Below are 26,536 nucleotides of genomic sequence, written 5' to 3'. Positions count from 1 at the left end.
ATTTATATGAAAAAGGAAAGGAAATAGAATAGCTAAAACAATTATGAAAAGAACAAAGTTCCAGGAATCATAATACCTAATTTTAACAATACCAATTTAAAAAGTTGCTATAAAGCTACAGTAATCAAGATAGTATGGTATTGGTGAAAGGACAGACATATAGATTAATTGGAACAGAATAAAGAGTTCAGAAATAGACCCATACATATATGGCCAATTGATTTTTGACAAAGCTATTCAAAGAAGGATGATCTTTAGAACAAGTGGTGATATAATAATTGAATATCCATATGCAAAAAAAGAACATCACCCAAAACCTCACACCTTATACAAAAAGTAATTCAAAATGTATCATAGATCTAAATGTAAAACATAAAACTAAAAAACTTTTAGAAGAAAACATAGAGGAAAACCTTTGTGACCTGAGTTTAGGCAGAGTTCTTAGATTATTACACCCAAATCATGATACATTAAAACATATTTGATAAAGTGTACCTTATTAAAATCATAAGTTTTTGCTCTGCCAATAACACTTTAAGGGAAAATGAAAAGACAAGCTACAGACTGGAAGAATATATAAAATTTGAAAATCACATGTCCTACAAAGCGTTTTTATATAAAATACAAGGAAAAAAACTCAAAAATCAACCATAAGAAAACCAACACTCTAATTTTCTAAAATGACAAAAATTGTTACCTTTGAGGTAAACTGGGTGAAGGGTACACAGGATCTCTCTGTATTATTTCTTTAACTACATATAAACCAACAATTATCTCAATGAAAACTTCAATTAAATATAAAACAGGATATAAAAAAATGGCAAAAGACTTGAACAAACACTTTACCAATGAGGAGATATGGAACACAAATAAGTACAAGAAAAAATACTCACCATCACTATCATTAGGGAAAAGAAAATTAAAATCACCATTTATACCACTATACAGCTATTAGATAAGTTAAAATAAAGAATACTGATAATACCAAGTACTGAACAGCATCAAGAGAAACTGAAGTCTCATACATCGCTAATGGGAATGTAAGATGATACAGCTGCTTGGGAAAATAGCTTGGCAATTTCTCGAAACATTTAAATACACATAGCAATACACTCAGCAATCTCATTTCTAGTTTGGTTTTTTTGTTTGTTTTTTGAGACAGAGTCTTGCTCTCTCAACTGGGCTAGAGTGCCATGGCGTCAGCCCAGCTCACAGCAACCTCAAACTCCTGGACTCAAGTGATCCTCTTGCCTTAACCTCCCGAGTAGCTGGGACTACAGGCGTGCACCACCACGCCTGGCTAATTTTTTCTGTTTTTAGTAGGGACGGGAGTCTCACTCTTGCTCAGGCTGGTCTTGAACTCCTGAGCTCAAGTGATCCTTCAGCCCTGGCCTCCCAGAGTACTAGGATTACAGGCGTGAGCCACCGTGTCCGACCTACAGCAGCTTTATTTGCAAAACCCCAAACTAGAAACAACTCAAATGTCCACCAACAGATGAATGGATAAAAAAAACTACTGTATATCCACACCATGGAATATTACTCAGCAATGTGAAGGAATAAACTATTGTAACACAGAATAACTTGAGGAATCCCCAAGATGTTGTTTTGAGTCAGTCTCAGAAGGCATGTTTTTACCATGATATCTCACTCCTTTGGCCATGGTTACTTAGAAATAGGTGGACATCTGACTATAGAACAGCTCAATTATAGGCCAGGCCATGGAATTCGACCCATTTCCTCGCATAAAAAAGATGAGAAGAGACAGCCAAATTTTCTATGTCTGGAATCTGACAAAAGTCAGGTAAGCAGGGATCTGAAATGCTTTGGGATCACAACAAGCCAAAGTTATCTGAAAGCCAAAGTTCTGCGGAAGCAAAAATTACGCATACAAATGTATTTGGGGACAAAACAGAATAAAGCATAACTATTAATGGTACAGCATCAGACTGAAGGTCCATGTGTTTGTTATTAAATCCCCAAAGCTGCCTTTCATGCAAGTTTATCCTTTAGTTCTATCTTTATGAGGATCATCTGAAGTACAATTCCTGTTCTCAAGATATGTATTAGTTGTGCAGTGTTGCTGTAACTAATTACCATAAACATAGCTGTTTCAAATAATACGAATTTATTATCTTAGAGTTCTATGGATAGAAGTCCAGCATGGGTCTCATAGGCCTAAAATCAAAGTGTTGGCAGGACTGTGTTCCTTCTGGAGGATGTAGGGGAGATCTGTTCCCTGGTCTTTCCAGGTTCTAGAAGCTGCCTGCATTCCGTGGTTTGTGGCCCTCTTCCTCTGCCTTCAAAGCCAGTAGTGTTGCACCTCCCTGACACTGTTTCCCTTGTCATACCATTTCTCTGATTCTCTCTTCTGTTTTCCCCTTCTTCCACTTTTATGGACCCTCATGATTATATTGGACCCACCTGGATAATCCAGGGTACTCTCCCTATTTTAAAGTTAGTAGATTAGTAATTTTAATTCCACCTGCAAGCTTAATTCTCCTTTGCCATATAATCTAACATAGTAACAGGTTCCAGAGATTTACACGTTGACATCTTTGAGAGGCCATTATTCTGCCTACCACAAATTCTGTTAAGATTTCACATATGTCCCTACAATGCACCCTCAACCCTCACCTTGATTATGCACATATAACCAAAGAAGCCTGACCTGATTAACAACTTCTTTTTTAGTTAAGTAGAGACTCTCTTTTTTTTCAAAGTCAAAGAAGTACATTTTAGTAATATTCTTATAAATAATAAATAATCTTCATATAGAGCATATTTTTAAGATTATCTTTGTTACCAACAATCTCTAAATGCCAGACCAGTGGTTCCCATTGACTGATAACATTTCAAAAACTATTTTGGGGATTTTTCTTTTGAGACAGTCTTGCTCTGTTGCCTAGGCTAGAGGAGTACAGTGGCGTCATCATAGCTCACTGCAACCTCAAACTCCTCAGCTCAAGCAATTCTCTTACCTCAGCCTCCTGAATAGCTGGGACTGCAGGTGCTCACCACCACACCCAGCTAATGTTTCTGTTTTTTGTAGAGAAAAGGTCTCCTCCTGCTCAGGCTGGTCTCAAACTCCTGGCCTCAAGCAATCCTCCTGCCTCAGTCTCCCAAAGTGCTAGGATTACAGGCATGAGCCACCATGCCCAGCCTATTTGGGGACTGATATTGGGTTTCAACCTGTTTGTTTTCCAAATGAAAACACAAAACACACTTGGCTGTTCTCCAAAATCTATCAGTTAGCCTCATTATTATTTCATAAAAGAACATTTAATACCAAAAGGTAGAAAAGAATCTCAAAATCATGTGCACTTCTTTAAATTATTTTAGCTTAATAAAAAATTATATCATCATTTTTCCAATTTAGCTGATCTTTTAGCAGGCTTTTAAAAATTCCTTGTATGATTGATTTACCTGTGGCAACTATGCCATTGTCCACATGTGTCAAGGACTGGGGGCGGCTGCGAAGTTTGCTTTTGAAAGATCTCGGTCGACGTGGTGATGCGGGTGGCAAAGGAATCTCCGAAGATTGGGTTTTGTTATCTTTAATTGACCGAAGGCGTTCATAGAGCTCCTGAAGCTCCTTATTCTGCTGAGTTTGAAGATTTACCACTTCCTGTATGTGTCTGAATGAAAACCATGCAGAAAGCATTTTAATCACACTGGCTCCATAGAGATGCTCCAAGAAACTCTACACTGGTACAAGTTTAACAAGGAATTTAGATTAAGAATGAGGAAATATAGAGTATTTTCACAATTTTAGCATGGGAAATGCCTGCCTAAGCATAACATTAATCACTCATAAAGAAAAAGATGAACGAATTGACAAGAACAAGTTTCTAAAAATTCAATATAGTGAAATACAATAAAAATTTTAAGTCAAATAATGGTAATAATATTAACTTTTTCTTTATTATATGTTGAAAGTATAAACAGGAAGAAAATATTTTTAACAAATAATAAAGGGATAATATTCAGAATATATACATAATTCCTAAAAATCAATAAGAAAAAAGAAATCTTATTTTTAAAAAAGGGCAAAGAATATGAAAAGGCAATTCCAAAGAAGAGGAAATAAAAACAGCCACTGAATATGAGATGATGTACAACTTCACTATTAATCAGAAGAACAGGATTTTTAAAAAATATTTTTAAATTAAACTGATTGGAATAAAATAAAAGGATCAGTAATATCCAATCTAGTGTTGCTAAGATGTGGAGAAACAGGCACTTTCATATATTTTTGTTTGGAGTATAAAATGGTATGACTACGTTGGAAGATAGTTTTAGCAATATCAATCAATTTAAAATGGACACACCTTTTATCAGTAATTCCACTTTTAGGCATCCATCCTAGAAAAATATGTAAGTATGTGAAAATATAAGGATGTTCACTTCAGCACTGTTTATATAAGAAAAACATGGGGGAAAAACTGAAATCTCCATTAAGGAGGCATTAAATAAATTTGAATATACTCATATTTTGGAACAGCATACAACCATTTAAGAAAAAAGGTAGATTTATTTATGTAGATATATATACATGTGACAATGTTATGTCAAAAATTGTAGAACATGTATATTATTTTCATAAAAAGCAAAAATTATATATTTGTAAATGAATAGAAAAAGGACCAGGAAGATATATCAAACAGTTCATAGTAGTTACCTCTGAAAAGTGAGATTGAGGCATGAGAAATGGGAGATTGTTTGTTTACTTTTTTACTGTGTTATTTGAATCTTTTCTCATATATCATTTTTAATGCAAAAAAAGAGACTATAGTTAGTTCAAAATAATTCAGGTCTAAAAACTCAGCTCACCATTGTGGGCCTATAGGACTATAGGCATGAGAAACATTATTCAAGAGTTTTAAAATTTTGTGAAGAAACCATAATGCCAAAAGAATATTGAAGACAAAATAGAATAAATCATCTTTTAAGATGCCTTCCAGGTCTTGGGTTCTATGAGGTTATGAGAATCAATGTCTCACATTCAAAATAAAATACTCATAACGATTATGGCCAGCTACAAAAGCCACCAGCCTTTTGAGAATGGTTTAAAAGAAACATTAAAAACAGCAATGGAGTATTGATAATACAAACATTAAACTACCTTAATAATAATTACTTTTATTAGAAAATTATCAGTGTACACATACTGCATAGTACTTAATATATAGTAAAGTTGATGTATACATAATATATAGTAACATCAAGCCTGTGTGTGTGTGTGTGTGTGTGTGTGTATTTTTTTAAGTAGAATATCAACCTTCCAGTCATGAATGTTTAAAAGCATACATTTGCATTTTTTTCCAGGCTCAAGTTTAAAAAACTGAAACAAGCTGGGGAGAAAATGGTATTATAATTATCTGTCACTGGAATAACAGTTTTGGGATTTGGAGTTTTTTTCCTCCTCTGGGCAAGTCCCTAAAAACTGGGAAATTTCCAAGGATTTTAACCCACTTTAGTTTGTAAAGCACTCAAACATAGCATCCAAGTCGATCATTATCCAAACATGTAAGAATCTGACTAAAATCCAGCTTTTTCCATACCTATATTTTTATCTCCTCCTTGATTCTCCCTGCTTTACAAGTTTTTCAAGACCCAGAACAGGATAGAAATTCTCTAAAACATAAGATAATTTCAAATATTGCTAGAGTTGGTTTCAACTTTTCAAAGTAATGGCATGGGTCATCCACAGGAAGTTAGTAATAAATTTATGGGTATATACACATAATGGAATATTATGCAACTGTAAAAAACAGAATGATGCAGATATAGAGCCAAGATATCATGAAATGGAAAAAAAAGCAAGATATAAGAACAGTCTGTAGTACAATTACTACTTGTAGGGAACAAAAAATATGTATGTATTTATTTGCATATACATATACTAACTGGATATACAAGAAACTGGTAATAATTATTGTCTCTAAGGAAAAAAACTGGGTAGTCCGGGTGCAGTGCTAGTAGGGAGACTCTACTGGTTACCCTTTTGTACCTACTGAATTTTGAATAATGTGAATAGAATTAGAATTCAGCAACTTAATACTAATTTCTTTTTAAAAATGACAAAGTTTATAAAACTAAATACAAAACAGCATTCTATATGATAAAATATATCACCATAATATCACTAGTGAAGGTTGATGACCTCAGTTACCAAATAACAAGCTTGATCTTCTTGGAAGTATCTTACTTTTTCCTAAAGAAGATGAACCACTATCTCTGACTATATAAATTAGCTATTTACTTATCAAATGTGAAATTATATAATAAGAATAGTTGTAAAAGCTAAAACCAAAAGTCCTGAAGGATAAGGGTTGAAAAGGTCATCAAAAAGAATAATTAAATCATATTGGGAAAAAAACCAACTATAATTAGTCTTCAGACTATGAAAATATTTTATATATAAGAACTTTAACATTCATAAATGTCTAGCATTAGCAGTCTTTATAATTTTCAATCATAAAAAGGTTTCAAGCATTAAAATGTCACCAATCCTAAATTAGCTACCAAATACTAAGTTCTATAAAACCCAGGGCAACCAGACTTATGACAGAAGAGAGAGTCTGCTTACTTTTCTCGTAACCTTTGAAGCTCCACCTTTAAGTCCTCGTCCTCTATTTCTGACTCATCATCACTGCTCATTGGGGAAGATGGCGAATAGAAGAGTGAACTCTGTGTTTGAGCATAGGCTTGTTCTTCATGGAGTGGTAAGCACTGATCACTCTCTGGACCAGTCTTTGCCACTGACTTTCCACTGCCAGCAAGGCTGGTTGAAAATTCACTGTCAGAGCTAGGCTGTTTCCCAGCAGGTAGTATTTCTCTCTCTTTAAGCAACAGTTCGGATCCAGACTGCATGCTACTTCCCGTGGCTGAAGTTTCCTCCAATTCCTTTTCTGGGGTCACTGAAGATACATCAGTCTCACAAGCTGTGCTGAAAGATAAGAAGTTGTCACCTTGTTTGGGAATTCCTTTATCTTCTTTAAAGGTTTCATGAAGAGCCTGTAACTTCTGAGAAGAAAATGAAGTTTGTAGATTGTGCGTGGCAGGTTCCATTTCTACCAATTGAGACTTTGCTTGTTCAGTAAAGGCTAGAGTTTCTTCACTGGAATGGTTTGTTGTTTCATTGAAGGCTGGTATGTGTTCTATTTCAAAAGATGTCATTTTCACTGACTGCTCCTGAGGAACTGTAATCACCTGAGATATAAAAAGGTAAAAGTGTCTGGCACAGTATAAATAAATGGATGGTCTGCTGTGATATATGTGTATTGATACTACCAAAACTTAAAAATTCCATCTATACTCCCCATATTCAAAGGCTTTCACAATTGGGCCCCTTGAGTAAAGAGAGTTGGCTTCATATTGCTCAAGTAAAATTCCACAATTAGATTTGCAAAGATTCTAGAGGACATGAAATTAAATTTATAAAAAAGATGATGCAACCACCTGGCCAAAAATGATAACCCATTTCTGTGTTCTCTTCCAGCTATTAAAATCTCCATTTCTGTAGATTCACCTTTAATGATAGCTACAAACGGTGAGGGGATAGATGCAAGGTGAATAATTTAAATATGACAATGATCTACATTTATTTTTTTTCTTCCTTTCTTTTTTTTCATACCCCATTACATGAGAATGATCTACATTTAAAGTAAGTATCATCTACAGACCAAGATATTCAATGGCTGTTACCTTTTATAATAGCCTTGTAGATAAGAAATCAACCAAAGACACAAACCTGGAACCGACCCCGCTGAAATGATCCAGTCATCATCGCTTTACATCTACTCAAAGCCCTAGTATCAGTTGTGGACTCCCGTGTCAGAGGAATGGGATCAGGAGCAATTGCTGATCTCATATCTTCTGTTTCCACTGCAATTTTGCCAAATTGTAAGTAGAAAAGAGAAAATTATTTGTTAAGACTAAATTTGTTTACTTTACCAAAAATGAAGAAAAGTAGAAAAAGTTTAACTCCTGCTAGACAATTAAAAGGTGTTAATGTATTAAGCAACATCATATAAGTCCCTAACTCTAAATCAGACATTGCAAGATTTATCCCGAGACTTAGTATCTATATGAAATGAAAAATTGGAAAACCAAATTAGTTACAAAAGGAAAAATAAAATGGCAATGACATTAATGGGATATGTCACATATATGGGCTAAGTGGAAAAAGTGGCAAGATTTGTGTATGAACAAAAAAAATAAGTAAATGAAAAGTGATGTTACCTAGTCTATGTCCCTGACTGTAAGCACACTACCTTGACGGACTTTTGATCTCTTGAAAAAGCTGGTTGACTGCCGTAGCCTGTATGCCCAGCTTTTTAATTTGCGAGTCCAGGATTTCTTGCTAATAGGATTTTTGAGACTAGGACAAGTAAAGCTTAGGCCAAAATATCCACCTCCTGTCTGCAGATGAATGGCTCCACCGCTTGACACAGCAGCAGGATAGGCCTCTGGATCCCCTGGAAGTGAAGCATCTGAGGACATCTCCTAATGGAGACAAAAAACGAGAAAAACCAAAGTGGTAATAATTTAGGTAAGGCGACATATTTTTAATATCATCGGAGTGTCTTTCTTTATTATTTTTTTTTTTAGACAGACTCTCACTCTGTTGCCCAGGCTAGAGTGCCGTGGCGTCAGCCTAGCTCACAGCGACCTCAAACTCCTGGGCTCAAGCGATCCTCCTGCCTCAGCCTCCCGAGTAGCTGGGACTACAGGCATGCGCCACCATGCCCGGCTAATTTTTCTATATATATACATATTTTTAGCTGTCCACATAATTTCTTTCTATTTTTAGTAGAGATGGGGTCTCGCTCTTGCTCAGGCTGGTCTCGAACTCCTGACCTCGAGCGATCCTCCCGCCTCAGCCTTCCAGAGTACTAAGATTACAGGCGTGAGCCACCATGCCTGGCCTGAGTTTCTTGTATGGACTAATCTTTAGTCAAAAATAGGATATTATTATATAGTTCCATTAATAGATCAGATCACACTGAATCTGAAGTATTCAATTTATAGAAATTAAGCTTTCCTTTTCTTTAAAAATATTATTTAGGCTGGGCACAGTGACTGATGCCTGTAATCCTAGCCCTCTGGGAGGATGAGGCTGGAGGATTGCTTGAGGCCAGGAATTCGAGACCACCCTGAATAAGAGACTCCATCTCTACAAAATATAGAAAAATTAGCGGGGCATGGTGGCACATGCCTGAAGTCCCAGTTTCGGAGGCTGAGGCAGGAGAATCACTTGAGCCTAGGATTTGAGGTTGCAGTGAGCTATGATGATGCCACTGCACTGTATCCTGGGTGACAGAGCAAGATACTGTCTCAAAAAAAAAACACCCACATTATTTAGACTTCAGATAACAGATTATTAATCTTCGACCCCAGAATATTTTTCATCATTATATAAACTTTAAAAACTGAAAATCAAGGCCAGGCATGGTGGCTCATGCTTATAATCCCAGCACTTTGGGAGGCTGAAGGAGGAGGATCACTTGAGGCCAGGAGTTTGAGACCAGCCTGGGCAACATAGCAAGACCCTGTTTCTACAAAAAAAAATTTTCAAAATTAGCTAGGCGTGGTGATGCATGCTTGTAGTCGTAGCTACTTGGGAGGCTGCCACAGGATAATCACCTGAGCCCAGGAGTTCGAGGCTACAGTAAACTATGATCACACCACTGCACTACAGCCTGGGCAGCCTAGTGAGACTTGTCTCAAAAACAAAATGAAACAAAACAAAAACAAAAAAGGTAACCAAATATCAAAATAGAAATTATTTCTTTCATATGTACCAATTTACTAAAAAGGTTACTAAAGCCCCATACTATTAAAATGAAAATTTTCATTTCTACTCATATTATTTAAGAGAGTTAAAGATGCCTGACACACATGATAACAGAGAAAAAGAAGATATCTAGGCACTTGGACTTACAGAGAAATATCAGCAAATCAAGTTTCTTATTTTATGTAAATACACAGAAATTTACAAAGTACCAGAGAATTATTTCAAATTCATGTTCTAAAAATTGTTAACATCAGCCCATGCTAGGTATAAAATCACTTTCCCCTCTTCTTGCCCTCCTACCCTGACAAAAGCCTCCCAGAATTAACTGTTGTATATAAATGAGTGCTTTCAAAATAAATCCCCTAGAGTAATTAATATAAAAATTAATACAGACAACCACAAATACTTTGGAAAACATGATAATGACCAATACTAATCTAGAAGACTAAAAGAGAATATAAAAGCACAAAGAATGGGATTTAACAATTGTCTGAAGGAAGACAGCCTACATGGCAGTAAGTATATTGTCTTGTGTAAGCATTAGTAACACTTAGGGAAGGTCAGGAGTTATTGAAATTAAAATTAGAAATAATCAGTTTTTATTTTCTGAAGTCTTACTTTCAACTAGTAATAACACTACTTTTATGAGGAGAAAAAAACCCTCAAGACTACAATTTAGAAAGTGTTGCATTGGTCCCACTGAAATTACAGAAAATATTTTTCATATGTAGTGACTGGATCAAGACAGCAAAATAAATATATGTTCTAACTCCCTTACCAATCCAAATCCACAGACACAATAGGAAAAACAGATATACACAAAAGCATATATAGCTGAAGGGGGAAAAAGTAGACCATGATATATGTAGGAACTGTTTGAAAATGCTGCAAACTCGGGTGGCAGATATGGGGAATAGGAGAGAATCCTGGCCAACCAAAAGGATGAGTAGTTGGCTGTAATGCTTACAAAACTCTACATGATTTGTCTCCTATCCATCTCTTCAACATTACCTCATAGTACTCTCTTACTTACAGGACTTCTTTTGGTTCCTTGAAGAGGTCTCCACCTGTGAATGTCACCACCACAAAAAAGTCCTTTCCTGACCCCTATGTATTTGTTTAGGGTCTATTTCCCCTCACTAGAATGAGTGTACCACAAAAACAGAGGTTTTGACTTACTGCTCAGTAGATACCCAATGAATAGAAGAATGAACTGGTTGAGGTACCAAAGAAGAAACAGGCAGTTCTATACCTTCCCTACCCTCTCCATACCAAGCAAAAGACAGCAAAGGCACCTGCTGCATGCAACCCCCCCCCTCCCCAAATAAGAGTAGAAAGAGGAAAAGGTTTGTGGCCAAGAAAAAGGTCAGTAACATTAAAAGGAAACAACATCCAGGAAGAAGGGTAAGCCCTCCTACCTTTGGAGACTAGCTACTGGGCCACTCTCCAGGCAGCATTTGAAATAAGTTGCAATATATAGTTCCAGGAAGCATGTCCCATGCCTTTCACACAATTACGGGATGAAGGCTACAGTAACTATATATAGCATTTACAGATGAAGAAGGAATCTTATAAGTAAAAAAAAAAAAAAAAGATGAGTATACAACTAAGAATCACTAAACACTTATGGGAAATCAATACTATAAGAAAACACTAAACTCAACAAACAGAATAGCCAAGGAAATAACATTAATAACATAGAATACTATTTTAATATTTTCTGAGAGATGTGTGAATATAGTACATCCATAAAAAATAAACTATAGTTACTAGAAATTAAAAAATAATAATCCTTGACACAAAAAACCCAGCTGAATAGGAGACTGCAAAAAGATTAGAAATTGAGAAATTTTCCCAGTACAAAAAGCAAAAGGACAAAGAGATGGAAAGTATGAAACGAAAAGTTAATAGATAAGAAAGGAAATGAAGAAATAAAACTATCTCTATTCACAGATGACATGATCTTATATATAAAAATCCTAAAGAATCCACTAAAAGTCGCTAGAGCTAATAAACTCAGCAAAGTTGAAGGATACAGTATCAATACATAAAAATCAGCTATATTTCTATACATTAGCAATGAAGAATCCAAAAAGGAAATTTAGAAAACAATTCCATTTATAACAACAACAAAGAGAACAAAATACTTAGGAATAAATTTAATGAATGAGGTGAAAGACTTATACACCAAAACCTACAAAACATTGCTGAAAGAAATAAAAGAATACCTAAATATATGGAAAGCCATCTTGTGTTCATGGATAGGAAGACTTAGCCTGTTAAAAGTCCCTAAAGCAATCTATCGATTCAATGTAATCCCTACCAAAATCCTAACAACCTTTTTTACAGCAATAGAAAAGCTGATACTAAAATTTGTATGGAATTTACAGGGGACCCCAAATAGCCAAAAAATATTGAAAAAGAACAAAGTTAGAGGACTCACACTTCCTGATTTCAAAACTTACTACAAAGCTATAATAATCAAAATGGTGTGCTATTGGCATAAGAATAGATATAGAGCTCAATGGAATAAAATATAGAGCTCAGTGGAGTCCAGAAATAAATCCATACATCTATACTCAATTGATTTTTGACAAGGATGCCATGATCATTCAATGGGAGAAAAATAGTCTCTTCAACAAACAGTGCTAGAACAACCAAATATCCAAATGTAAAAGAATGAAGCAGGACTCTTATCTCACATCACATGTAAAAGTTAACTCAAAATGTATCAAAGACTTAAATGTAAGAGCTAAAAGTATAAAGCTGTTCAAAGAAAACATAGAGCTGACTTTGGATTAGGCAACAGTTTCTTTGGTATGACACCAAAAGCATAAGCAAAAAAAGAAAAAGTACATAATTAGACTTCATCAAAATTAAAAACTTTTGTGCATCAAAGGATACTATCAGGAGTGAAAAGACAATCCCACAGAATGGAAAAAAATATCTGTAAATCAAATATTAATAAAGGTCTAGTATACAGAATATATAAAGAACTCTTACAACTCAACATCACAAACAACCCAATTTAAAATGGGCAAAGGACTTGAATAGACATTCTCCAAAGAAGATATACATATGGCCAATGAGAACATGAAGTTTCTGAACAATATTAGCCATTAAAGAAATGCAAATCAAGACCATAATGAGATAACACTTCATACCCACTAGGATGGCTACGATCAAAAATTGGAAAATAACAAGTATTGATGAGCATGTGGACACACTGGAACCCTCACATGGTCCTGGTAAGAATGTAAAATGGTGCACTCACTATGGAAAATAATCAGGCAGTTCCTCGATAAGTTAAACATAGAATTATCATATGACCCAGGAATTCCACTCCTAGATATATGCCCCCAAAGAACTGAAAACAGGAACTCAAGCCAATACTTTATATTAATGTTTAAAGCAGCACTATACATAACAGCCAAAAGGTAGAAACAACCTAAATGAAGAGATAAACAAAATGTGGCATAGTCATACGATGTAATATGAACCTTGAAACATTATGCTAAGTGAAAGAAGCTAGACACAAAAAACCACATATTGTATGGTTCCATTTATATGAAATATCTAGAATAGGCAAATCCATATTGACAGAAAGCAGATTAGTGGTTGCAAGGGGCTGGGGGGAGAGGAGAATGAACAGTGACAGCTAAATGGGTATGGAGTTTCTCTTTTTGTGGTGATGAAAAAGTTCTGGAACTAAACGGTGGTGATGGATGTACAACATTGTAAATGTACTTAATGTCACTGGATTGAACACTGTAAAACAGTTACAATATAAATTTTGTTATGTGTATTTTATCACAAAAAAAGAGATTAAAAAATATCTAGAAGGAGAAACAAGAGAATGGATGAGAGAAAACACCCAAAGAAATAACAAAATTCAAAGAAATCACAAGAAAAAACAAGTTCCCAGATTTACAGGACACAAAGAATACCAAATAAGATGAACAAACAATAAAGAGACTACACTGGCCGGGTGCGGTGGCTCACGCCTGTAATCCTAGCACTCTGGGAGGCCGAGGCGGGAGGATTGCTTGAGCTCAGGAGTTCGAGACCAGCCTGAGCAAAAGCGAGACCCCCATCTCTACTAAAAATAGAAAGAAATTAGCCAAACAACTAAAAGTAGAAAAAAAAATTAGCCGGGCATGGTGGCATGTGCCTGTAGTCCCAGCTACCCGCGAGACTGAGGCAGGAGGATCGCTTGAGCCCAGGAGTTTGAGGTTGCTGTGAGTTAGGCTGATGCCACGGCACTCTAGCCCAGGCAAGAGAGTGAGACTAGGTCTCAAAAAATAAAATAAAATAAATTAAAAAAGGGAGAGACTACACTAAAAGCATCCAGTAGCTCTTTGAGTAGGTACTATTATCCCCATTTTACAGATGACAAAATTAAGGTTAGGTAAAGGGTGTAGATAACTTGCCCAGTATTACACAGTAAATGGCAAAGCAAGATTTTGAAACTGGTTTGTCAGGTTCAATAGCTATTTTCTTTCTAACATACTGTGCTTCAATAAGAATTTTTTCATTTTAAAAATACTACAATATATGATTTTTTTTTTTCTGTAAAAGATCTAAACCATTCGATTAAAAAAAAAAAAATCTCTGTAAGAATCCTCCTTCCCAGTTCTTTCTGGAAGATATCCACTAATATTAGTTTATCTTTTCAGAACTTTAGTGTGCACTTATGTATATATGTATACATATGCATATATATAAACACATTTATGTATTTTCTTTTAAAAATATAGATACCCTCATACTGTCTGAATTATTCAGCATATATTTTTCCTAATGATTTTTCCTGGAGATACGTCCATGCTAGTATAAAGATAACAGCTAATATATTTATAGGTCTACTTCATGTTTTTAAATTACTTCCTAGTATCAATGTCCCTCAATTTATACAACCATTTCTATTTATGAATAAAGTTCTTTGTGAGTCTTCTCCTGTTACAAATAATTAAACAATGTTACAGTGAAAATTCTTATACATGCCTCTTTGTTCATATGTGCATATGTTTCTCTCAAGTAGAATTTCAGAGAAAGATCACTAGGTCATAGGAATGTACATATTTCAAATTTTCATAGTGCTAAATTGCCCAAGTAGCATGTACTGATTTTTTTTTTTTTTTTTTTTTTGAGACAGAGTGTCGCTTTGTTGCCCTGGCTAGAGTGAGTGCCATGGCGTCAGCCTAGCTCACAGCAACCTCAAACTCCTGGGCTTAAGCGATCCTACTGCCTCAGCCTCCCGAGTAGCTGGGACTACAGGCATGTGTCACCATGCCCGGCTCATTTTTTCTATATATATTTTTAGTTGTCCATATAATTTCTTTCTATTTTTAGTAGAGACGGGGTCTCGCTCTTGCTCAGGCTGGTCTCGAACTCCTGACCTTGAGCGATCCACCCGCCTCGGCCTCCCAGAGTGCTAGGATTACAGGCGTGAGCCACCACGCCCGGCCAGCATGTACTGATTTTATTCCTACCAATAAAAAATGAAAATTACCGTTTCCTTAACATTGGGTATTATTAATCTCTTTAACATTTGCTAGTTTGATGAGCCAAAATTTTTTTTCACTGTTTAAAATTTTGCATTTTTCTCATTACTAATGAAGCTGAAAATCTTTTCACATGTATATCAGGCATTTATATTTTCACTTCTGTGAAATGCATGTCCAGATTCTTCGGCTATTCTTCCATTGAGTTGTCTGATTTTTTTTCTTATTGATTTGTAAGTGTTCTTTATATATTCTAGAATTAATCTTTTGTCAATTTTCTGAGAAAAAAAGCTTAAGAGAAAATACATGCAAAAATAGGTTGCTATGAAAAAGGAGACAAGAGTAAGAAAGATTTAAAAAATCAAATTCATGATTTTCACATGAAAAATTAACTGGATATGACTAAATACACAACAGTGATCTGAAATTAAAAAAGAAAAAACTGAAAACATATCTGAGAACATAAGGTAAAAGGAAAACAAAATTAAAAATGAGAGAAAACTGTTAAGAAATATGGAGCATACATTCGGGAGGCCATATATCTCCTACAACTTCTTCTTTTTTTTTTGATACAGAGTCTAGCTCTTGTCACCCAGGCTGCAGTATAGTGGTATCATCACAGCTCACTGCAACCTCAAACTCTCGGGCTCACATCATCCTCCTGCCTCAGCCTCCCAAGTAGCTGGGACTACAGGGGTGTGCCAGTGAGCCTGGCAAATTTTTCTAGTTTTAGTAGAGATGGGAGGCTGGGGGTGGAGTGGGGATGGGTGGGGGGTTGGGGTGCCACTCTTGCTCAGGCTGATTTCTAACTCCTGAGCTCAAGCCATCCTTCTGCCTCAGCCTTCTAGAGTGCGAGGATTGCAGGTGTGAGGGACCGCACCTGGTCTATCTCCTACGATTTCTAAATGGAAAGAAGAAAGACAATGAATGGGAAGGAAAAAAACAAAAGTAAAGTTTACCAGAGCTGAAAAAGACACAAATCCTTAAACTCAAAAAGCCCACAAAAGTGATGTACAAGATTAATGGAAAACAGACACACCTAGACCATTCTGATAATCAGAGCTCCAAGTAAGTTTCCTAAAAGCCTCTAGACCCCGACTATCCAATACAGTAGCCACTAACCACATGTGGCTGTCTAAATTTAAATTAATTAAAATAAAAGTAAATAAAAAATTCAGGCCTTTAGTTGCACTAGCCACATTTCAAGTGCTTGATAGTCATATGTGGCTAGTGGTTACTGTATTGGATAGTGCAGATACAGAACATTTCTACATTGTAGGAAGCACTAGTGGACAGCATTGCATTGGTCTAGAGTAAAAGCAGGTTACCTATAAATGAATGATAATCAAAGTGACATTACTCTCATCAGCAATATTAGAGGCTAAAAGACAATGAAACAGTATCTTCTAAATTCTCAGATGAAAACATTCTGATCCTACCATCTGTACTCAGTTAATCAAGTGTAAAGCAAAACAAAGACCAAATTAGTCACCCATGCAAAATATTTGAAAATATTACTCAAAGAAGTATTTCAGGGGAAAAAAGAGGAATCCTAGGTCATCAGAAACAGCAGCAACTAAATATGATATCTACATGTCCAGATGTAGCAGTGGACATGAAACAAATAAAAGAATCCAGCTGTGCGCAGTGGCTCACACCTGTAATCCCAGCACTTTGGGAGGCCAAGGCAAGAGGATCATGTAAGACCAGGAGTTTGAGACCAGCTGAGCAACATAGTGAGACCCTGTCTCTACCACACACACACAAAAAATTAGCCAGCCATGGTGGCACACGCCTGTACTCCCTGCTACTCAGGAGGCTGAGGTGGGAGGACTGCTTGAGCCCAGGAATTCAAGGCTTCATTGAACTATGATTGCACCATTGCACTCTAGCCTGGGTGACAGAGCAAGATCCTGTCTCTGAAAAAAAAAATAAACAAATAAAAATAAAGAAAAAATAAAAGAATCCATTTGACCTCAATACTTGGGAGTCTCCTTTGAGCAACAAAGTTTAAATGACAGAAAATTACTTTTTCATGATTCCAACAATAATATGTGATCACTGGGTAATACACATAATCATAATATAAAACTGTTTATTGATTGTCAATTTTTACAATCAACCTATAGGCATAGACAACCAATTGTTCAAGAACAGAATGCAAACGTCATAAACTTTGCCAATGTTAAGAAAGTAATATAAGTAAAAAAAACTGAGAGGTGTATGAGAAAGAAAAGTGGAAGGGAAAATATAATAATTTCCTCACCTTTCATAGCAGTGAGTCATTAGGTATTATTTAAAATTACTAAATCAAGAAATAAATACATATATTATATATAAGCTATTAATGGCAATGACCACAAGAATTAAAACCAGGAACTTAAGAGTGTTTGGAGAGTGGGATGGGGTGTGGGAGGATTTATACAATGGTTACTTCTAATTTCTGTCCTTTTCAATCACTTTTGTGTTTGTACATTAATTCCATAATTTAAAGATACTAGCATACAAAAAATTGCAATTATATCTATTCAGTGGAATATTATACAGTTGTGTAAAAAGTTAAGGTGGAACCATGTGTACTGACATGAACAGAAGCCTATAATAAGTAAAAAAAAAATGCAGAATAGCACATATATGTAAAGAAGTATATGTATATAAATGTATAACATGTATCTATGTCTACATAGACATATATAAGGAAGTATGTCTGTATAAATATTTATATATTAATTAAAACTATATCTGGAAAATTGGTTAACAGCTATGTCTATAGGTTTGGGGGTGGGTTGGATCTTACTTTATGTGCAAGCATATATCACTTATATTAATAACAATGACAAAGAGATACCGTGGTGAAGATTTAGAAAGATGTTCATGATATATTGTAAAATGAAAAAATTAAGTTGCAGATCAATATGTATACAGCACAATATTGGTTTTGTGAATAAAATGTGATATGTATGTAAATAGATCTGTATAAGCTTAAGAAAAGTCAACAAGGATAAGCAGCAATTATTAACGGTTACCTCTGTGATGTAAATGGGTAGAAAAGGGAAATTAAAGTTCCTACATTATATACTTAAAAAACATGTCACGGGCTGGGCGCAGTGGCTTGGGCCTGTAATCCCAGCTACCCAGGAGGCTGAGGTGGGAGGATCACTTGAGACCAGGAGTTCGAAACTAGCCTGGGCAACATAGTGAGACCCTATCTCTTAAAAATGAAAAATTAAAATTAAAAAAAAAAAAAAAACAAGTCATGGGATTAATGGATGATTTTTATTTTCAATTTTTTTAAATAAATCAAAGGCTTCCAAACATGATTAAATTAAGACCATGAAATTTGGGGGGAAGGAAAGTAATAACAGGTATTTTTAACTGGAAATCTAAAAGTAAGTTCTACCCACTGAAATAACCTATGAATCAGTTTCTGTTCCATCATTAATACAAATATAGACATCGCTCACAAGTTCCTAGCTAATTCACCACAGGGCTCTCTTACCACTGCCATCTCTGCTGAGAAGTTCTGGATACCTGCAGCCTAAGTCATGGCCTTCTTAAATACCTGTCACCTCAGAATATTGTGACATAGACAATTTCAGTTCAAAGCACAGAATTTTATAAGAGAAGGCATTTCTTTAAAATCATAAGAAAAGAATAAGGAATGGGTTAGAAAGAATAATACTTACATGCAAACACAATTCGCTGGGTACAGAAGTTATCACATTCAGGTCCCTTTTGAACACTGACACGTTAGCAGGCTGACTCACAGCCACATTGGACAGAATCTTAGAGCCTGTCTGTTGGAAATTAGGGGATTGTCCAGGGCTATCTTGAATTCCACAGTGACTGATGGCTATGACTTCTGGCACTGGACAGGAGAGTGTATCTTCAGCAGAGGAAGAAAATGGAGAGTCTATGCTTTGAGTATCCTTCTGATTCTCAGGATAGATGCTAGAGATGTTATGCTCCTGATAGAGCAAGTTTCTTAATTTTTCATCCAGAGTTTTAATTCGGTTGTCTGCAAACTCCATTTTTGGAGGTCGTTCCCCATCTAATTCCAAGACAGTAGTGGGTAGAAGACTAGTTGGTTCAAGGCCAGGGGTCTGAGTGGGAATAACTGTCTTAGGAGAAATTGCTTCAGTGTTCAGTGTCATTTCTCCTTCTTGGGGAAAAAACTCTGCATCCATAGTTGGCTGTTGTACTGATAAGGATTGAGGCTTTTGATCAGATACAAATGCCGGAGTGGTAAGAGAGTTACCAGCAATCTGAGGTGATTCACCAGGATGGGCCATAAGTACATCAGCCTGACTGGCAGCTTGGTGACATGAATACACAGGTATGAATATGCCTCCTTGGTTGGCGAGTCCCTCACATTCAATTGGAATGGCACAAACTGAAGTAGCAGAATAATTGGAAGTACTAGTAACTGGTGCCATTATCTGCCCATTATCTTCCACTTGATAAAGTGGCTGCTCAGTTTCTACACTAGCACATTCAGAAATCTTACCATCAACTACATCCTTGTGTTCTGATTTGGAGGTGAAAAGTGCACGCTGGCAGGGATTATTTTCTATAGTGAGCAGTATGTCCTGTGATATTTCCTTATTACTTGTGTTTCTTGGACCTGGAACAATAACAAAGAATGGCTAAGCATGTATTTATGTGTACAAACCATGGACTAGTACCCAAACTCAAAAGAGACAGGAGGAGCAAGGGACAAATGAGAACCTGTATGAAAGTACTCTTGGCTGGCAGAGTACTGTGGCTCATGCCTGTAATCTCAGTACTTTAGGATCCTGAGGAGGAAGGATTGCTTGAGGCCAGGAGTTCAAGACCAGCCTGGGCAACATAGAGAGATCCCATCTCTACAAAAAATTTAAAAATTAGCTGGGCGTGGTGGTATATGCCTGTAGTCCCAGCTACTTGGGAGGCTGAGAGAAGAGGATCACTTGAGCCCAGGCTGCAAGTGAGCTATGATCATGCCACCACATTCCAGGCTGGGTGACAGAGTGAGACCCTTTCTGTTAAAAAAAAAAAAAAAAAAAAGGAAAAGGAAAAAAGAAAGTACTCTTGTAAATGAGACCAAAATAAACAGAATTCAAATCAACCTGTTAAGGAAAAATAAACTTTTCCCCCCATAAATATCAAATAAAAATGGCTTAGGTTATAACCTAATATTAATGTCTTCAAAAATGGTTATGAATATTTTCATGAGCACAAAGTACCCATAGAAACCATCTAAAGATATAGTATATGTTTTGCAACCCTATCCTTTGAGTCTGGACAAACCTGGCAGAGAATAAAAGCTTACTAGGAAGTGGATGTAGCCCAGGAACTGCAGACATCGAATGCTGAAGAGAAGGAGGAGACTGAACCTCACGGTTTCTTATCGTTTGATTGATACAAAATCGCCACCGACCAACTGGGGATGACTGAGGAGCAGATTCATCTGTGGAAAGAATTAGCAAAAATTGAATATGTTCAGCAATTGTCAATTTGTTTACCTTATTGACTAAGGAAGCCAGGTTGAAAAAACAATTTGTCTTGTATCTCCATTTCCAACAGTACTAGGATATATGTAATTTATCAGACCAGATCTCCCAATCTTGACAAAAAGTCTAAAGAACTAAGCACATAATATCTTTAAAGAAGGATTTTACATTCTACTGAAACAAACATTGTTATCAATAGCAATTAGAAGCAAGGTACTCTTTGAAAAAATGGAAAGCACATTCCCCACTAAAACCTACCTACAGAACCACTTCTGTTCTGTATCCTGATTATGGTGGTGCTTACATAAATCTATACATGCATTAAAATTTACAAAACTGTACACCAAAAGAAAAAAAGTCAATTTTACTATATGACAATTTTTAAAATCAAGTAAAATAACCCCCTACATCTTAACTCCTACTTTGTAAACTTACTCAAATAAGTAATTCTTCTTTTAAACTTTACTTTGTCAGTCTGAATCCTGCTCAGATCTCAGCTAACCAGAAAAATAAGATATAGGAGGACTCTGCCATCCTAATGCAGTCAAACTAAATTTCAGGATAATGTTATCTGGTTCTATTACTCCAACACCACCTTTTGCTTCTTCAAGTTGTTATAATTCCTTCAGAGGTCCTCATCTGTCTACAGCTCTTCTCCCTCTCCCAGACACTCTTCTAACATACCCATGACCAGAGCTGAGAAGAATGGAAAGATAAAGTCATCAGAAAAGAAAATGGAAGACCCTAGTTTTATTCTCTGCAAGTTTATCCAGTATCTGATTTACAAGAAGTTATTAGTGACCAGAGCATGTAGAAGCATATCACTGGGAGAATGAAATCAAGTCATGAATGACTTTTAAACCATGAGTCAAACTTAGAACCTAATGATTTTTGTTAAAAAAAAGTTTCTGTCCATCTCAAATCAGAAAAAAAAATTACCAATTAAGTTTCAAACAGTTATGCTGTTAAAGGTCATCAGTATGTGACTGTCGTTTCTGGTAACATACCATGCAACAACTCAGAAATAAATTAATCAGATAAAGAACTAACACCTAGAGGAAATTTGGAGGATTGATTTTTACTTCTGAGCTATTAGATCCTTACAAAGTGTGGGAAAACCTACATTAACAACTTATCAAATCACTTTATTGGTTAACATCTTCAAAAGCCAAATCGTAAATTTTATTAAATATACTTACTGCTGGTTTGAGTGGATGCAGAATTTATCTGTACTTGTTCAGATGATCCTGTCTGAATTAAAAATGAATAGATAAATACAGAAGTTCCTGATACATATCCAAAAAGACCTATTTGTAAACAATTTCTCTTACTTGGCTACTGTTGGATTCCATAGTAACAGAGTCAACTCCAGTGGCTCTGTCTGCAGCAGAGTGGACATGAAGAATCTCCTGGGCTTGACCTACAATAGTCCTCAATTCTCCTACAAATTTTTCTTTCTCACTTTCCAGCACAAAGTTATCTTCAACCTGCCCAAAAGTAAAAGTAAGCCTATTCATGAGAATGAATTTAGTTTCTTCAAACTTATAATATTGTATTAATGGTGACTACCACAAAGAAAATAAATTTAAATTGAGTATCTAAATCTAAGTGCCACAAGAGAATTAACAAAGATCACCAATAAAATGCCACATAATACATTATTCTATTTTGAGACCACAGACATTTGTCACATCGGCACTACCTATCAGAGAAGTAGCTAGCACTTAAAAAAATATTCAGCATTCTATAATTGGTTGTTATTTGAAGAATATAACTAACTAAGGCAATGTTTAAAACTAAGATATCCAAACCCTAAAAACTTTTAAATCACAAATCTCAAAACGAAACATCTCCAAAGCTAATAAAAAATGGCCCAACAGATCTTTAAATAGGCTAAACATTCAGGAAAAATATGCAAGAAGAGGCAGTTCAGAAAATACTATGTTAAACAAGAGGGAGAACTGAAAAAATGATTAACTTTTAAAATGTTTAGTTCTGCTTGGCTAGGAATGCATATACAAAGAAATTTGGTGGAAACAAAAGCATTATGGACTCTTCCTTCTACCCTAGTCCCATCCCCATCAGAAAAAGAGGAAAAAAATACTAACTTAAACATTACAAGTCATAGAAAATATTAAAAACTAAATGAAATGATGAATATAACTTGAATACCTACATACAAGGTGTTAGATCAGTGACTAACAGATTAGAATTACCTGGGTAACTTTACAAACTATTGATGCTTAACCCTCACCTCCAAAGATTCTGATTTAATAAGGAGCCCAGGCAACAGAATTGTTTTTAAAAAGCTCATTAGGTGATTTTAACATGCTGCCAGAGATAAGAACCACTGATCTAGATCATCTCTTAATGAAACCCCCTCGTATTTCCAGATAAATATACTTAAGCTGAAGGAGATGAAGTGACTTACCCTCGATCATAACTGATTTAGCTCTGTACAAATTTTTTTTTTTTTGAGCTGTCAGCCTAGCTCACAGCAACCTCAAACTCCTGGGCTCAAGCAATCCTCCTGCCTCAGCCTCCCGAGTAGCTGGGACTACAGGCATGCACCACCATGCCCGGCTAATTTTTTCTATATATTTTTAGCTGTCCATATAATTTCTTTTTTTTTTTTTTTTTTTTTTTGAGACAGAGTCTCACTCTGTTGCCCAGGCTAGAGTGAGTGCCGTGGCGTCAGCCTAGCTCACAGCAACCTCAAACTCCTGAGCTCAAGCGATCCTCCTGTCTCAGCCTCCCAAGTAGCTGGGACTACAGGCATGCACCACCATGCCCGGCTAATTTTTTCTATATATTTTTAGCTGTCCATATAATTTCTTTTTTTTTTTTTTTTTTTTTTTTTTGAGACAGAGTCTCACTCTGTTGCCCAGGCTAGAGTGAGTGCCATGGCGTCAGCCTAGCTCACAGCAACCTCAAACTCCTGAGCTCAAGCGATCCTCCTGTCTCAGCCTCCCAAGTAGCTGGGACTACAGGCATGCGCCACCATGCCCGGCTCATTTTTTTCTATATATATTTTTAGCTGTCCATATAATTCTTTCTATTTTTAGTAGAGATGGGGTCTCGCTCTTGCTCAGGCTGGTCTCGAACTCCTGAGCTCAAACGATCCGCCCACCTCGGCCTCCCAGAGAGCTAGGATTACAGGCGTGAGCCACCGCGCCCGGCCATAATTTCTTTCTATTTTTAGTAGAGATGGGGTCTCGCTCTTGCTCAGGCTGGTCTCGAACTCCTGACCTCGAACGATCCACCTGCCTCAGCCTCCCAGAGGGCTAGTAGCTCTGTACAAATTTTAAAAACTAATTGTACACTTTAAAAAAAATGATGCCTCCAAATAAATGGAGAGAGAAGTAGAGGGGGAACAGAGACATAGAATGTTGAAGGAAAAATAATTTGGTTTTACTATACTTACCATATAGTCTGCAATATCCTCTGGTGCATCACCATCAACATCAAACTTGAAGGTGACCATCTTGTTGTTGTGTGTCTCCAGCTGACACTCGACCATATTGTCTCCAGAGGTTGACACCTGAGTACAAACATTTCTCCAGTTTAAGAGTCATTGTCTTCTCTTTGCAATTATGCAGGAAACATCTAGATTAGTTCACATACAATATATACGGAAAATGGTTTAAATAGTTCAGAATCTAAAAAGATTCTGTTTTCCTTTGTTGAAATACCACATAAATAGCCATTTGATGACAAATCTAACAGGTTCAAATTATGCAGTAAAAAATAAGCTAGAAATATGATCCTGTGGGAATGAAAATGGAACATAACTTTTATAAAAAAGCAAAAAAAGTTACAGTGGTCACTATAGCTATCCGCAATGCAAAGAACTAAATCCAGTTATTTATTTCCAAAATTTTCTTAATCCTACAAATTGTCTCTAGGCAAAAGAAGAGGCACTGCGAATGGAAATGTAAACTGGCCCAAGCTTTCCGAACAGCAACCTAGCAACATGCATCTAGAAATTTTAAAAGTCTTCATATTCTTTGATCCACTAATTCTACTCCTATGGATCTATCATAAGGACATAATTAGGGATAGATAAAGATTTGTATTCAAGGATGTTTGCTGCAGAGAAATAAAGACAGACAAGAGAGAGAGAAAGATAGCAAGTTCAGAAAAAGACAGACTAGGAGAAAGATAGACAGAAAAAAAGAGCCTAAATGAAGATCAACACAGGGAATGACAAAATTATATCTCTGTAGAAGGGGCTATCTAATGCAGCCATTTAAAATATGTTATTGAAAAATTACTTAATGATACAGGAAAATATACATGCTATATCAAGTTTTTTAAAAGGCAGGTTTAAATTATATATAGGTTTAAGCATCCATCTGAAAACATATCTCATATTGGTTAGAGCCATGGGCTTTACAGTCAGACTGGGTTCAGATCTGACTTATCACTTGCTAGTTGAGTGACCTCAGGCAAATTACATTATTTCTCTGATATTCAATATCTCATTTGTTTGTGGTTTTTGGTTGTTTGCTTGTTTATAGAGACAAGGTCTCATATCTCACTATGCTGCACAGGATGGTCTAGAACTCCTGGCCTCAAGGGATCCTCCTGCCTGGGCCTCCCAAAATGCTGGGATTACAAGTGTGAGCCACCGTGCCCAGCCAGTATCTTCATTTGTAAAGATGAGTATATATTACCACCTATCATGCAGGGTTATTGAAGGATTAAATGATAAAACAAATGGATACTATTTAGGGTGCCTACCACAAAAAAATTCAATAGATTTCTTTCTGGCCTGGCGTGGTGGCTCACGCCTGTAATCCTAGCACTGTAGGAGGCTGAGGCAGGAGGATCGCTTGAGGCCAGGAGTTCGAGACCAGCCTGAGCAAGAGTGAGACCCCGTCTCTGCTAAAAATAGAAGAAATTAGCAGGACATGGTGGTACAGGCCTGTAGTCCCAGCTACTCAGGAGGCTGAAGCAGGAGGATCGCTTGAGCCCAGGAGTTTGAGGTTGCAGTGAGCTGTGATCATGCCACTGCACTCTAGCTGGGGCAACAGAGCGAGACTCTGTCTCAAAAAAAATTTTTTTCAACAGATTTTTGCTATTACTAATACTACTACAATCTAATAATGTAAAATACTACAATCTAATAATGTAAAATACTACATATACATACAGAAAAAAGAGACAAAAGCAAACTAGAACATTAACATGAGCTATCTCTGAGTGGGTGGCTACAAGTGAATTTTATTTTCTTCCTTATATTTTCCCTATACTTCCCAAGTTTAACATATAATGCCCTTATGAAAAATTTTTAATGGAGGTAAAGTTAGTTTAGAGGGTTTCCCAATATTCTACAGTCACTTCTGCACCATTGCCCTTCCCTAGACCCTCTAGACCTCTGCACATACTCTTAATCAAAACCATATTTACATACTGACCTGAAGGACAGTAAGCTGAAATTTAGTCCCCTTCTCTGGTCGGGGACAGGAAGCTCTTCTCTGTTTGGTCCGATCCTGTTTGCCATTTCCACTTGGGTTATCAGGATTATTGGTGTTTTCCTTCACAGCTGCCACATCTTGATTCAAGCTAGTAATTTAAAAAAGAAAGCAACTCATTCCAATCCTGATGGTAAAATTCTAAGGAAAACTCCCAATTATACAATCATAATGAGTTTAAGGAAAATCAATAAATACAACAATATCTTTTTAAAAGTTATGATTGCACAACTCTGTGACTATACTAAAAACCATTGAATT

At 36.2% G+C, this 26,536-nt stretch overlaps 1 protein-coding gene across 2 annotated transcripts in view; it reads right to left on the bottom strand.

Annotated features, from left to right (window-relative positions):
• Window positions 1–26,536, bottom strand: part of WNK3 (WNK lysine deficient protein kinase 3) — a 134,902-nt gene that overhangs the window by 33,174 nt on the left and 75,192 nt on the right. The window contains exons 11-20 of one of the 2 annotated variants that reach the window (XM_069463747.1): window positions 26,219–26,366; window positions 24,223–24,339; window positions 22,130–22,285; window positions 21,998–22,049; window positions 20,618–20,755; window positions 18,993–19,930; window positions 8,280–8,511; window positions 7,757–7,890; window positions 6,593–7,215; window positions 3,427–3,638 (exon numbers count right to left, since the gene is read on the bottom strand). In XM_069463747.1, the coding sequence (XP_069319848.1) occupies window positions 3,427–3,638; window positions 6,593–7,215; window positions 7,757–7,890; window positions 8,280–8,511; window positions 18,993–19,930; window positions 20,618–20,755; window positions 21,998–22,049; window positions 22,130–22,285; window positions 24,223–24,339; window positions 26,219–26,366 (2,750 nt within the window). The remainder of the gene's footprint in view (window positions 1–3,426; window positions 3,639–6,592; window positions 7,216–7,756; window positions 7,891–8,279; window positions 8,512–18,992; window positions 19,931–20,617; window positions 20,756–21,997; window positions 22,050–22,129; window positions 22,286–24,222; window positions 24,340–26,218; window positions 26,367–26,536) is intronic. The other variant, XM_069463748.1, reaches the window with a different exon arrangement.

Source organism: Eulemur rufifrons, chromosome 30, assembly GCF_041146395.1.
Source record: "Eulemur rufifrons isolate Redbay chromosome 30, OSU_ERuf_1, whole genome shotgun sequence".
Classification (NCBI taxonomy): Eukaryota; Metazoa; Chordata; class Mammalia; order Primates; family Lemuridae; genus Eulemur; species Eulemur rufifrons.
This window is presented reverse-complemented; position numbering and strand designations above follow the sequence as displayed.